This window comes from Diadema setosum, chromosome 9 (assembly GCF_964275005.1).
Source record: "Diadema setosum chromosome 9, eeDiaSeto1, whole genome shotgun sequence".
Lineage (NCBI taxonomy): Eukaryota > Metazoa > Echinodermata > Echinoidea > Diadematoida > Diadematidae > Diadema > Diadema setosum.
The window spans coordinates 1,512,158-1,527,395 of record NC_092693.1 but is presented as its reverse complement, the minus strand read 5'-3'; the positions used below and the strand labels follow the sequence as shown (position 1 = coordinate 1,527,395).

The following is a 15,238-nucleotide window of genomic DNA, read 5'->3' as shown; positions in this document are numbered from 1 at the left end:
TGAGGTGTACTTACGGAACATTGCTTAGTATGCTTAATATTATGTATGGTCTTGTTTATAGAGAGAGTGGAACTCGAAAAGTAAGCACGATCTTGGATTTGACCCGCTGTGACGTCTTTGGGAACAGATGCGTGTAAATAACATATTATGTAAAATGGGATTTCAAGTGTGAGACATTATAACTCCTGAACCAAATACAATACTTACCTCTAATTTTCTCCCAATATTGATTATATGGGAAAGATGTTAATTTCTGCATGGTTTTCATAAACATTTTTCATTTTATTTTTTTAACTTTCTAGAGAAATATTCATGGTGCATTCTGAAAAATGTCTCCACAAAAACCTAAGATGGTTTGAAATGGCATTGAAATGTTCAGAATATACAAAAACCATACAAATAGACAGCAAAACAGACAAAATTGTATCAAAATCGAAATGATCCATTTACTTTGGCGCAATACACTATGTCAGCTTTGATGGCCTGCAATCTTGAATTTTTTGAGTGATTGATCCAAATTTTGTTTTGAACTTTCTATAGCAAGGTTGTTTCAAGCTTCTACCTCTATTTGAAAGATATTTTTTGCTTCATCTCATCTGCTTCAGAACAATCTACTTTGAAATAATAGCAATCAGCGTCACCTGAGCTACCACTTGGTATGAAAAGTTAGTTTGCAGGCACAAACCCTTGTTTGTCAAAGAAAAAGTCTGCGTTTGCTAAGACTACTATATGCACCACTGGCACTGCTACAAGCGCCACTGGCAGTAGTGCGTGTAGTAGTCTTGGCGTGCGCAGGCTTTTTTACGACCAACAGGGTCTTGTCACAACTAAAGTGGCCATTTTTACATAGTGAGTTTTCAAGTTTGAGACATTATAACTCCTGAACCGAAAACGGTACTGACCCCTAATTTTCTTCAAATATTAATTATATGTCAAACAAAATTCTTGAAACGTTTCAAGATAATCCTTCCGTCTTTCTTTGATTTATGCTGAATCAAGCATTTTCATGATTTTCCTTTTTCAGAAAAATATCCAAAAATAAGTGTTTTTTCCTTAAAATCTCAATCCAATTATCACAATAACCCACAAAAATGGTATCAACTTGTAGAAAATTTTATTCTTTTTCACGTGACATCAAATTTGTTGAAATCTGATGTTTCAATCAAATTCTATCTTTCAAATAACAAATTCAGTAAATATGGCGGCCATCTTTGACGCCATCTTGGATTTGGAGGCTTTCGCAACAAATTTTTTGAGGTAGACCAGTGGAATGTTGTTTGTTACAATAAAAACTTGAAAATAAGCATGGTCTACTTAGTTTGTAGAGAGAGTGCAACTCACTCGTTAAGTAAGCGACTTTTTGGGGTTTGGCCCTCCGGTTATAGACTCTATGGCCCAAATTCAAGAAGGTGATTTGAACTTGGACCATGGTCTAAAATACGTGTGAAATAGGCGTACCTTTGACATGCTCGTATCAATGCGTGTTTGGTACTGGACGTCTGTTGGAGTACACAATCTATCAATCCTATTTACACAGAAGAAACCATGGTTTAAACCATGGTTTCAATTTTAGCATCTTTGTGAATTCGGACCTATATGTAAGTACCTTCCAAATAATATACCCTGGGGTACCAAATGGAAGTCCATGATTTTCTGAAATGATTTTTTTTTTTCCCTTGGGGGGGGGGGGAATGGGGGAAAACAATTTTTAGTGCATTACATTCTGTTCATTATCAAAAATAGAATCAAAAGAATAGAAGTGTCAATTTTTTTCATGTAATACAGCAAGGCTATAGTAAAAGTGTGCGCACTTCTTTTGCATTCCCTTAAACTATGTAACTTTGGCAAGCTTTTTTTTTTTTTTGCCATTATAATCAATCATACATCTGTATGAACAGATCAGGAATTTCATACCACTTCTTGCACAGATCAAACAATGTGGCCCAACCTTGCCATATAATTCCCTCAATGATTGCAAAAAAGAGGCATTGACATTATTATTATTATTGTAATTACATTGAACACATCATAACAGTGCTGAATTTGCATTGGGATAGTTATCGCAATTGCTAAAATACAGTCACCACAAGACTAATGTGTACATCTAACAAACATGCGATGGCACTACACAATGCTGTAACCCAGGGTTTGACGGTACTCTGGGGTAAAGTATGCCACATCAAACATCCTACTGGACTTTGTAGCAGTTTAAACATGCAGGCAGTCAGTTTGATGCATTTTTAAACATTTCTGGTCAGTGTCCTTCACCTTCACCTCATTGCAAAATCAAGAGAAATCTACCTTCCCACTGCCTCTTGTACAAAAGGAAAATGGTATGAAATGCAAAATCTCTAGAAGTGGAATCCCTTGGGGGAGCAGCTCTCTTACCATCAGATGTGAAGAGTGGCCGTGTCAAAATTGAAAAAAGTTTGACTGGAGGTGGGAACTCAGCACAGGTTAACTTTTCAAATAATGCGACCTTGACATCTAGATTATGGGATCATGAATTACAATAAATGAATTTCATGGTCCTTATTGGAGAGCCCTTATGTGGAACCCGAACTCCTTTCATCTGGCATTGATCCCCTTCCAGCATGTTCACAGCAGGTGTAAGGACAAACATTTGAAACCTACAAGTCCCACAGTATCAAACACCTCAAATCTCCACCAAAGATTAGAAGCCATCTGGAAATGGAGTGTAGCGACTCCTTGTGGAATGGTGAGTTCAGATGTTCCAGCCCAACACAGTGTTATTGAGCAAAGGTTTCATGGGCCACTATCATCTCTTGCTCTTTTTGGAATCACTAGACCCAAAGGCCAATCCAAACTCATTCTTGCCATAAGGTGCAGGCCTACAGAGGAAAATAGAGAGAAAATTCAAACACAATTAGAATGTGTACATATCACATCTGAAACCAATTCCTTCCCTCATATGTGTGTATTCTGGAGATCTGTAGTTTTGGGATGCATTTTGAATTCAAAAGATAAAGGAGTAATCAAAGCACAGAGGATTCAATGTAGTCTGGGTAACTGCATTTGATCAATTCCCTTTTACACTAAACAATATGTTTAGCAAAAAGCTGCTGAACAATATGTTTGTAAATTATCATTTGCAGGGGGTGGAAGGAAGCTCAGTAACATTCCTTGTTTATCAAAAACAAAAATAATTAGACAAAGCTCCATGGAGAGTGTCAAGTTTCAATAGATACAATGTGCTATGATACTTTTGATGCAAAAATAATGAAAACCATGTCTATAAAAACTATATCTTAGATAGACAAGTGCATTATTCAAAGTCTTCTTACACTTTCATGTGCTCTATATAATGATATGCACATATCATCAACTGAGAACCAGAAGGCTGTTATCTCAATTTGAGGATCGTAGAGCTTGATCTCCTCTACACGATGGTGTAAATTCTAAATTATTTTCACTTTTAGTAAAATGTTAAAAATCAAAACCACAAGGGAGCTATTTTACACAACATTTGGAACAATGCTTATGAATCTATCCCATTTTGTTTAAATAAACTTTTTAATTTATGAAAATTGATTATTTCACTTTTATTCACATTCAAACCTTTGAACCTGAGAGCACCCTTCTGGTTTTCAGCTGACAATATATACACACACTATACTATCAAAGTTAAATAGTATAGACAGTTTGAGAAAAAACAAATAGACAGACAGACTTGAAATTGACAAAGGCAGAGTAATAGAGATAAAATGGATATAAACCTACCTGTGCTCTGGTCGAGTGGCTGACTTCCTCTTGTTACGGTGCTGAGGGAACGTTGGCATTAGTTCCTTATCACAGGCTGTAAGCAGAAGAGATATGAGATAATCAGATACATACAGATAAAAAAAAAAAAAATCTAGTTAGTTCATATGGTTTATCTGAAGCCGAGTGGAAGAGCCATGCTAATCCTACTTACTGTCTTCAGAGATAGCACCGTATACAATGGTTACACAAGAAATTATCATAGTAACTGGTCCATAGTTGCATGCACGCATGCATGCATGTGTGAATTCAACCTGTGAAAATTTGAACCAAATCTCCAGTGTGAATCAGAATGTTCAAAATAAACATGATCTTCTCATATGTAAAAGTATGCAATCTTTTGGTTTTACAGCACCGCAAACACTATCTTAAAAAAAAAAAAATTCTAAAATATAATCTAACTTTTTCCCGTAAAAGGGAAACAAGAACTCTAAGGAAAGAAAAAGAAGTCACCTTAAAACATGAGAGATTATTACAAACATGAACACCATCTGGGTTTAAGCAGGGCTGTTTACCCTGGAACTAATAACAGAGCACGACAAAATTCTGTTTATTCATGTATTAATTTAAAAGCACAATAAGGTGAAGAACAGGGGGGCATTTCATAAAGCATTTTGTCCAACAACTTCGTCGGACAAATTTGCTCTCAGCCAATCAGATGCAAGGATTTCGATAGCTTTTAACAGATTGTCAGACGAAATATCTGACAAAACGCTTCATGAAATGCCCCCCAGATGAGTGTTCCTGATAGTAGCACTACACATACAAATCAATATCATACGTATACTCAAAGCACAGAATATCATAGCTGCAAAGACTTCTCCTTGCTTCAATTGCCTATTACAGGTGTCCAGGAAATTTCAGAATTAGGCCGTCTGTCACCGTCCTACCTCAGTCTAATGTTTTCTTCCTTCTTTGAGTAATCTCTTTGTGACGCTTTTCTAAGCTCTGTCCATGAGTAAGAGAAGTCCAGATTAACATTTCTGCCAAATATCATGTAGCGCACACAGAGATATGCTTCAATGGCAGAAGGTAATATATCTTCCCTCAATACTAAGGCAGGTTCACATGATAAGAAGAGAAGGCAAACTTACGAAGCGGTTGCTCCTTGAAGTAAGAGCTCTGCAAGCTCTCCTCAGCTGTGGCTCTGCAGATCAAAACAACAGCAACAAAGAAAAAGAAAAGAAATATTCATTGCAGGGATTATTCCAAGTACATACACCTCTTGAGCTACAGACTCCGAAGGTGAAGAATTCTGAGAAACCCACATAAATGCATACTCATTCAATTTCATGCACGATTGAAGCAGCAAATGTTAACTAATTTGATATATGAACACTTGTCTCTAGAAGTGTTGTTTACTTTACTAAGTTTTTAACTATAAAAAATGTGGACATTAAAAGGAAATGTGCTAACCCATGGAAAATATACCTTTTCTTTTGTAGATGCTTCAGTCTCTACAGGAAATTATCACCCCTTCAAATTCACAGCTACTTATGCCAAGAGTATTAACTGAAATATTGTTTTCATTACTAACTATACAAGAATTACATTGAATTGTCGACACTTAGGTTTTCAATTAAAAAAAAAGTGGACCAAGGTTATGTCACATTAGAATAACCAATGAACCCTTCTTATCAAATATGACTCTCAGTATCCCTTGGTGTGTGCAGACCTTTTCTTCGGGTTGTACATGAAAAGGAAGTTGAGCAGACGAAGGCCAGCCTGAGACAGCCACTGTAGCTTGGCTTTGAGGTTATTGTATGGCTGCTTCTTGAGGGTGAAGTTCTGGAGCAGCGGCAGCTCTGAGAATCCCTGATGATGGAACACAGATACACACATCCTCACATACATAAAATCACAGTTGTGTACCTGTTTGACTATTTTGTAGTTTGATACATTAAAAAAAAATGAATAATTGGTTTTTTCCTGAACGAAAAGGAAAGGGAAGGGTGATCGAAGTTGAAATTAATGTAATGTGAGTAAAGTCAAGTCAAAATTTGAACAGGTGATATAATCTTGAACAAATACAAACATATGCTCGCATCCACAACTGTTATGATGATCGCACTTTCTCCGTTTGTGCTTCCCTTTTCTGGAACAACCTCCCTACTCTACCTCCATTTACAGTTTCAAAAAGAAACTCAAAACCCACTTATTTGGAGAACAATAGCAATGAAATATGTACAATTTATTGGATTATTTGTACTTGTAGTTGATTCATATGTTTGTTTATCTTGTTAAGTGTAAAGCGCTTAGATAAATTTTGGTCATAAGTGCTATCTAAATTTTTCATATTATTATTATCATATGCTAAAATGATTTTGACAGTATATAACAGAATTTACAAATGGCTATATTTCTATATCTATTCCTATCTGCTCTACCCACCAACCTATATATGTATCTATCAACACTAAAATAGTACATATGCACTGAGAAAAGGTGTGCATACTGGCCAGATGCTGTCGTTGGGCGTCCCTAGGAGGTCGATGATGTAGTTGATCTGATGGAGCTCTGATGTTCCAGGCATGAGGGGTTTATTGGCCAAGAGTTCACCCATAATGCACCCTGCTGCCCTGGAGTTGCATAGAAAAAAACAAACAAACCAAAAAACAGGTTATACATAACACATTTCAAACAACTACTAAAACAACACCACAAGCACAAACCTTTAAGTAGTGGTCACACAAAGTACACAAAGTTACACAAAGTAGTGGTTACACCTGTCAGAGACTTCTTTTTGTGTGTGTGTGTATGTAAATTCAATGTAGTCTTCAAATAGTTCATATGTTAGTTTGAGATGGTATGATGTAGATTGAAGCTCATCAGGCATTTCACAGTTCTGAAGAGGACTGCTGAGGTATTCTTTCTTATGCGAGGTCTCTGAAGGACTGTGCAGAACACTTATGGGGCTCAATCGTTTTGACAAACTGACTGTCCATCATCAGAAGTGAAGAATACCAACAGCTCTTTTCTGAGCTACCACATATGATGCAATGCAAGCTATCTACATGCACATCATACTTGAAATCTGTTGTTTGAAGTCTGCATTGGTCTGGAGCAGCTGGGTCAGTTCTAGAAATTTCCTGTACAGAGACAATTATCTGAATGTTTGCAATGCTGCAGAAAACTGTTCCACTGAGCTGCAGTGTTCAGCTAGTGTGGAACATGAAATAACATGGTCTACAGTATAATTATCAAAACCTTTTTATGTCAACAGCTTTTCACTTCAAATATATAAATCATTTGGCTGTTTACTTCTCCTACCCACAACATTATCTTTGTGGCAATTGCCTTTTTTTTTTTATCCAACAATTTGAATGAATGACCACAAATAAAATTTTAATCAATGAGTGAACACTGTCAATGTATGAGTATAACACAGGATAGACTACCTGGCTCATTTCCTTACCACATGTCGATGGCTGTTGTTTGTTCTGGTGAACCAAGCAAGAGCTCTGGTGCCCTGTACCATAAGGTCACCACCTTTGGGGTCATAGGTCGCACTGGGAGACCATACTTTCGTGCAAGACCAAAATCCGCTATATGAGAAAAATTACAGACAAAAGTATGATATACAGTTGGAAAGTATGCCAATATAACAAGTAGGAATGAATAAATAAACAATAATAGCAAAATGCATAATGGTGTTATTTCTATTGCATGATTTCTTTCAATGTTTTCCTTTTTTATTTAATAAATTTAGGTGAAGTGATGATACACATACTTCATCACATCCTCTCTGTGCCATAGAAAAGGGAATATAACCAAGGAAACAATGTCAGACAAAACACACATAAAATCACATCTTTTCTGATAACTATTTCCTAGTGAAATGAGCTGGGTGTTTCATCAATTTAGTCAGCGCTGACAAGTTGTGAGTCTCTGACAATTTCAGCAAAATCTGTGGATTTGATTGGCTGAGAAGCTCTGGTCACTGACAGTTACCATGGTGATTGTCAGAGACTGACAACTTGTCGGGGCTGACAACTTTCATGAAACGGTCCCCTGTACTAGACATCAGAGACATGATAATGAACTCACAAATAAACAAGATTATCACAAGTCAGCCATGTTTGAGTGAAGTTACTCAATGCATTATGTAATGTTTCTTTTTAATTTTGGATCACAGACAAAATACAATAAAATACTAAAAAATGGTAAGAATCCACTCAATCTGTCGACCTGACCACAACCCATTTCATTTGTCATTCTTCACTATAAGGTGACAAAGCCTCCTGTATCTCAACATTATAATATTCCTCCCTGACATGGGCATAAAAATATATAATATAGACATCTAACTGCAACATAAAGTAAATGTCAATACTGAGGTAAAACACACCATATTGCTGTGCAGACAAAAATCAGTCTACAGTACTCAATCAAACCAACTACTATTTGATGAAGTGTTTTATCAGATTTTTTTTTTTTCTGACAAACTATGAAAAGCTACTGAAATCCTTGCTTCTGATTAGCTGAAAGCAAATTTGTCAATAAAAATATCTAACAAAAATCCTTCATGAAATCTCTCTCGATATCTGTTGCATCCCATCAAACCCCACTTAGACTCACCAATCTTCATGCACCCCTTATCCGTGAGGAGGAGGTTGGAGACCTTGAGATCACGGTGGATGATGAAGTTGTCATGGAGATAGCGCAGTCCTCGCAGCATCTGGAGGGTGAGACACTTGACCTGAGCCTCGGTGAAAGGTGAAGGCATATTGTCTAGGAGACTGGCCAGGTCCTGCTCACAGTACTGCATCACCAGGAAGATGCTACATTATTTTTTGGGGAAAGAAATGAAATCACTGTGAATTTCAGCTATTTTGATGCAGAAAACACATCAAAACATTGTCTACTGAGAATCAGAAGGGTACTGTCTGAAAAGGTTTGAAGAGTTACACCTCAGGACACTTAAAAAAAAAAAACCCTCACTTGCCTAAATGGGTTATTGGACAAGTGTCCTATACATTTCATGGGGAGTAGCCCATCTATTTTACTTGCAAAGAATTTCAGTTGCCCCAGGCAAACAAGCACATGGGTCTTTAGCATCTTGCACCCATCTAGCTTTTAGCTGATGATCTTGCTTTCCACAATTTATTGCTTCATTCTATTTTCTTTTTTCCTTTGAGATAATTCTACAGGAACTCTTATAATTATATAAGCTGGCATTTTTTTTAATGCGTTATTCTATGTGATATTTTGTGCGCTATTTTTGGCATTTGTCTGAGCAAGGACAACGCTGCACCTATATTTAAACTTGTTTGAGATAAATAATATCCTAGATGAATGGGAAGAGGAGATACAAGGTAGAAAGGACCAAAAAAAACAAACAAAACAATGAAGTTGAGGAGAAAAAATCCCAAATATGATTCACTGAAAACTCTGGTCTCAAATGCCACTTCAATTTTTCACATGAGGTCACTGACCTGTCTAGATGTTGTCCCACTACCACTTCCCTCAGCTCCACAACGTTCTCGTGTCGCACGTTGATGAGAAGATGAATCTCCCTCAAACTGCTTATGGGCAGACCTGCACGCAATGAGGGTCAAAGGTTAAACATGTGTGTCATCAGCAGTATGACTCTAACCTGCCACATTAGGCGTTTTCACATCAGCCCGATGTTTCGAAATAGCGCACTATTTTCTGACTTGGGAAATTAACCCGATCACGAAATAGCGCGCTATTTGATAATGTGAATACAAATCAGCGCGCTTTTTGATCGAGAAAATTTCTCGAGTCCAACTCGGGAAATTTCCGAAATAGCAGGATAATTAATGCGAACTAGCGCACTACTTGATAATGTTCGGGCTGATGTGAATAGGAAAAGAAATAGCGCTCTAATTTGCGACCGCAAAAAATATCTCGAGCTTGGATTTTTATCGGGCTGATGTGAAAACGCCTAATGATTATATGCAATTTATGTCAGATATCTTCTGTCTTACTGTTTGCGTATTCAATACTACCTCAGGAATGAGATTGCTAGAGCAGATAAATCCTCATGTTAAATAAAAGACCACATATCTTTTGTACATATCAATTCTTCTTTTAAAAACAGATAGCACAGTCACTTCTACAGATAATGTCCTTTGATACTAACACTTGCATTTGATTCAAAAACACACCATATTTTCTTTCTAGGATAAGAGTTACAATGTTTATCAATTATTTCAACAAATTCTACCATTTTTAATAAACTCATTAATGACAAAAATTAGATTCTATTCAGTTTGAATAAGTATGAAGTGGATAATAACAGCCTGAAAGACACATGATAATGCATGCCAACTTTCTCATTAAGAAATGTCTTACCATCCTTTTCTTTTTCCATCCTCACTTTTTTGAGGGCAACAATCTCCTTGCTCTTCATGTCACGAGCACGATCTGCAAAGAGAAACATTGCAAAGTTTGTAACTCACAGCAAACAACTGGCACGTCTTTCGCACATGAGTGACAGGCACATCGTCGCTGGGGTGACAAGACGTTGTATCTCAAATTTTGGTGAAAATGACTTTTTTGCATTAGTGGTCAAATAATCGGTTAAGTGATGTCCTGTCCAAATCCCAGCTGTCTTACCCCAAAAATGAAGCCACCACGGCATGTCAAAGGAACGGCTATCCCATTCAGTATAGTGCTTTGGCCGCCATGTTTTTTGGCTCTCCTGAACATTTGACATTTTTGAGATACGAGGTCTTGTCGCCCCAGCGACGACATATTTCTTACTGTAGACATGTATTCACTAGGACATGACAAACAGTTTGACTGACATTTATATGGCAACCTCATGTACAACCTGTATGTCATGTTTGCATGTACAGTTGTACACTGGTTCAAGAACAAAACAGCATCACACAAGTAGAACTAGGCAAATTTAAGGTCCAGTATTTTCCATTTATGAACCTCACAATATACTTTTTTTATTTTTTGCTACTTGCTTAAAATGAATCTGGAGTAATATTCACATCATGGAATATGTGATGAATGTATAGTACTCACACACAATGCCATAGGTCCCTTCACCAACTCTGTTGAGCTTTTCAAACTCAGAGACACTTCTGCAGAGTCCAAGCTGGAGAAGAAATAAAAAATTAACATTTTATAACTTATCAACTTGCTCCCACTTCCAAAGATCATTCTTGTACCTCAAGAAAGGAAGCCTCACAAATATATCATCCTAACTTCAAATCTTTCCATTATCTTTGAATGTATACTAAACTGTACATCTGATCTGCAAGTAGCTTGAGAGATCCAGAACACAGGTTGTTATACAGTTTACATGGCACTTTCTAAACAATGTAGGTGATTAATTATGACAAAGCTCACACCTGCCCGAATATACTCAGGACTCTTCCTCAACGGGTTAAACAACTAAGTTTAAGTATACTGTACGTCAATCAAACTACAGGTTTCAATGAGGCAAGTCATGAAATATCCAGTAAAATGTAGAAGTGTATAAGAGGTAAATCAATGATCTACAGCCTCAATACCTTCCAAGTCTGAACTGAAGACTTATCTTTTCCAGCAACTTTGTGGATGATGTGTGACACTTTGTGGGAGGTGAGCGCCTTTGAATGTTTCTACAGATAAACGGCGCTATATAAATGCTGTTTCATCATCAACATCATCATCATTATCTACACTGTTCTACTCTGTACAAATTACCTACATAGGCCCTGTAAATTTTCCCTTACTCTGTCTTCCTCAGGAATCTTCATCTGCTGACCGGTTGCTATGGAGGTCAGGTGTGTCACCTTTTCCGACAGGTTTGTTGGAGACATGCTGTTCTCCGAGGACTGCCGCCTTAGATTGCTGGATGATTGGTTGTCGTGGCTAGTCATCTTGCAGTGTGCAGTGTTTCAGCTGATCATCCAATGATAGTAGATGACCGCTTCAGTTGATGGAAACCAAGCAGTTATTGGTCATACTAATGCTATGGTACTATTGCACTGGGCAAAAGAGTACATGCAATAAATATCAAACAGTTCATATTATAATAGTGATCTGGTTGGCATGGTTGCAATATTTGTGTTTGCTACACAACATTTTGTAACAACATCTTGTCGTTTTGACCAAAAGATTGGTCTGTATCTTGTTGTTAGTGATACTGTCACTGATATGTTCCGTGGAGACTGCGCCTGGCTCCATAGAATCCCATAAAGCTGTAACCGTTAGGTGGTTTCTATCATGATTTCCCCCCTCTTCTCCCCCCCCCCCCAAAAAAAATATTAAATTTAGTGTACCGTATGTGACACTATTAACAAACACAGAAGGTCCGAAGATGTGCCTCTACGGCCTACAGTGTAGACCATGTCTACCAGGTAGAATCCATCTAGAACTTTACAACACTACACCATTACGGTGGAGGGTTCTAATACTATAGTCCACATTAATGAGAGAGCTCGATAGCTCGAGCACAGTATCTCGCGATCACCTCGCCGGGCTTTATACACGAGAGTAACCGCACCAGCGACCCCAACACGAGTGACGTAACGTGTTACTAATTACAGCGCCCCGCGCCGGGGTTAACTAGCCTTTTATTGGCAAGGCCTCGTGACTGTGAAAGAGACTAACTGGGAGAGAACGGGTGAACGCGAAACCGAGCGGCGCAGCCACGAGGCCTTTTGAAACCCGACATGAATTTCTTATCTTGAGCCTTGTTTCTCGCGGATTCTGCTACCCTATATAGGGTAGCGGCCAATCAGCGACCGCATTGCTCACCACGCCGTCGCATCTAATGAATACGCATAGGGCCCAAGTATGCATGTCGGCGGCTCGCTCATCCGTAGCTGCCTGCATTGCCAGCACAGCGTTGACACGGCCTCATAACATTAGCATACCAACGGTGCTCTGACTCGTCTATCATCAGTGATCATGTCCATGAATATATGAATGATTCATATTCGCCTTCGTCGGGAGGCGGTAGGGAAAAAAACCCAGGTTTCAAAAGGCCTTGTGGCTGCGCCACTCGGTCTCGCATTCACTCGTTTCTCGCAGTTCTCGGTGTGGCGAGTTAGAACACACCTAGTCTCAATCTTCAGCCACAAGGCCTTGTCAAATTTCTAATCCATTGACTGGATAAGATGTCTGTGTGCGCATGCGCTGGCCGTCAATTCAGTGTAACGTTAGCTCTCCCAGGTTTCTCTCGACCGAGTCACATTAAAACTTAAGTCATCAATTCGAACAGAGAAGGGACTATTGACAGAACCAAACGTTGCACGAACCCTGTTTTCAATACTTAACTTCACTGGCAAGTCTTCAAATTGAAGAAATTTTTCGATTCTAAGCTGATATTTGTCCGCGATACTACCCAGTCATGATCCTGAATGCTACAGTCCGCAGCCCCATTACCAGGTCGCAGTAAAAAGGTTAACGAGAGCACTAACTATACACAGCCCTGTCGCTGTACACAAGTGTAAGTCGCGACAGCACAAGCCAAGCACTGCACTAATTCACGTTAGTCGTTAGCCTACCTAGCTAACACCTGCTAAGCATTGCTAAGTGTATTTCCTAAATAGACCTAACCAACAGAAGAACAAAATAAAATTCGTAGTTTATTCTACCTGAGCGTTAGTGTTCGTGATACATATGTATTAGTACTTACACGGTGGGTCACATGGGATATCTAGGCGGATTGGTTGCAGATATAGTGGCAACTGAATAACAGTCCAGCTCGTAGCAGAACTAACACAATTCTACATGAAGGCTGCCATCTTGCATTTACGGTGGATCGCGGCAAGCGTACGTAGAGGGCGGGCTTCAATTGCTGACTACTCGTACACGATCTCGACGGTCACCGGCGGAGCACTGAGGTCTCCACAGACCTCTTACAGCTAGCTAACACTCTTGTCACATCACAGGGGTGGATCCAAGAATTTTGAAAAAGGGGGGGGGGGGGAGCGCAACTAAAAATTCAGGTGGCACTTCCGACACTCTTGTTACACCACAACCCCCTGGGTCTGAAACACTCTTGTCACACCACAGGGGCGGATCAAGAAATTCTCTACCGGGGGGGGGGGGGGGGGGGGGGAAGGGACGCAAAAAATATTTCTGGTGCCATTTCCGGGTTTCATTTCATTTATTGTTGTCACACCGCACCACCTGGGTCTGACACACCCTTGTCACACCGCACCCCCTGGGTCTGACACACCCTTGTCACGTATTATAATAATCAAAACCCATCTTTACAACTATATTATAAATCATTTTCAACATAAAATCAAAAGTTATAAACAAAAATTTCTGCATTTTTTCCATATTCTATAATATTCCTCTTTTTTTTCAGACCTGCATTGGGGTATATTCATGAGAAGAAAACTTGACGAAGCAAATTAAAGGATTTGTTCCGCACCAGACCATCAAGTTCTATACAGAATTTCAACATTATGTTTCCTCTGAAATACAGCTTAAACTTGTTAAAATCAAGAACCTCTTCTTTGGTCTCCAACCCTATGGAAGAGCGGCTTGAAGCGTGGAGCATCGAAGCCAGTGCGTGAAATGCTAAGCATTCATTTTTTATGCTGTAAAACCTAGATATTTTTGCACAAATTGCTAAGAGACTCCACTCCTTTTCTAACACCTCCCTGGTCAGACGTAATATGCATATTTACGATTACTAAAGCGATTTGCATTTCTCATCAATTGAATCCTTCCAATCGCCGAAGTTTATGGAAATGCAGTTTATCGTCTCGGCGCTTGTTGCTACATGTTGCAGGGAAAAAGAAGCACGCACACAATAATGTGGACAAAATGCACTCGAAGGCGTCGGCTTCCTGGAGTACATTCGTTTGCTCAGTATTAATTCTCCCTTCGGAAAATTCTACGAGGTGTTCTGATTGTTAACAATAAAGAGAAAAGAAAAGTCGTACAATCAGAGATAAAAATCAGACATGATGAGAAGCTATGCCTACTCCAGCATATATGTATCCACATTGTGTGCTCCTTTTTCCGTGTTCGTTATACAACCCACCGTATCGCATATAGCAACAATAAGCGTCGAGACAGTTTCTGCAATATATTCAAATTCTATATGAATGCTTTGTTCACAAAAGATCGCCTTGACAACCGCAAAGCTTTCTGGAGGGAAAAAAAAACACCAATTACCTTAACTACAGGGAGTGATGGGGGAATAAAAATCAATGTTTCGTAACTATAGGCTGTACACGGAAATGAACATCCATGAGTTTGAATGGTATACTACACTGAGAAATTGTCTAGAGTAAGAATTGGGCAGAGTGGGGGCTTGGTCATGGGGTGTGCATGTAGAGTTTAGTACGGGGTGTGTGTGAATATAGACAGGAAGGAGAAACGGAGAAGGACAAGACTTCTGAAATTAGGTCGAAGTGGGAAAGATAAAAAATATCAGTATAGAGCTATTGACATTATCAATTGAATCCACCTTGTTTTGGGTTTTCAATGGGTAGCAACGGCCTATGATATGTACAACAACAGATTT

General features: G+C 38.8%; 1 protein-coding gene across 1 annotated transcript; it reads right to left on the bottom strand.

Annotated features, from left to right (window-relative positions):
* Window positions 1–2,274: 2,274 nt before the first annotated feature.
* Window positions 2,275–13,504, bottom strand: LOC140233548 (cyclin-dependent kinase 10-like). The gene is made up of 12 exons (XM_072313671.1): window positions 13,388–13,504; window positions 11,478–11,674; window positions 10,783–10,855; window positions 10,099–10,170; window positions 9,216–9,318; window positions 8,359–8,561; window positions 7,196–7,325; window positions 6,236–6,359; window positions 5,456–5,595; window positions 4,875–4,927; window positions 3,742–3,817; window positions 2,275–2,852 (listed from the first exon to the last, which is right to left on the bottom strand). Exons 2-12 carry the CDS (start codon window positions 11,622–11,624, stop codon window positions 2,780–2,782), a joined length of 1,194 nt encoding a protein of 397 aa, XP_072169772.1. The 5' UTR covers window positions 11,625–11,674; window positions 13,388–13,504; the 3' UTR covers window positions 2,275–2,779.
* Window positions 13,505–15,238: the final 1,734 nt, after the last annotated feature.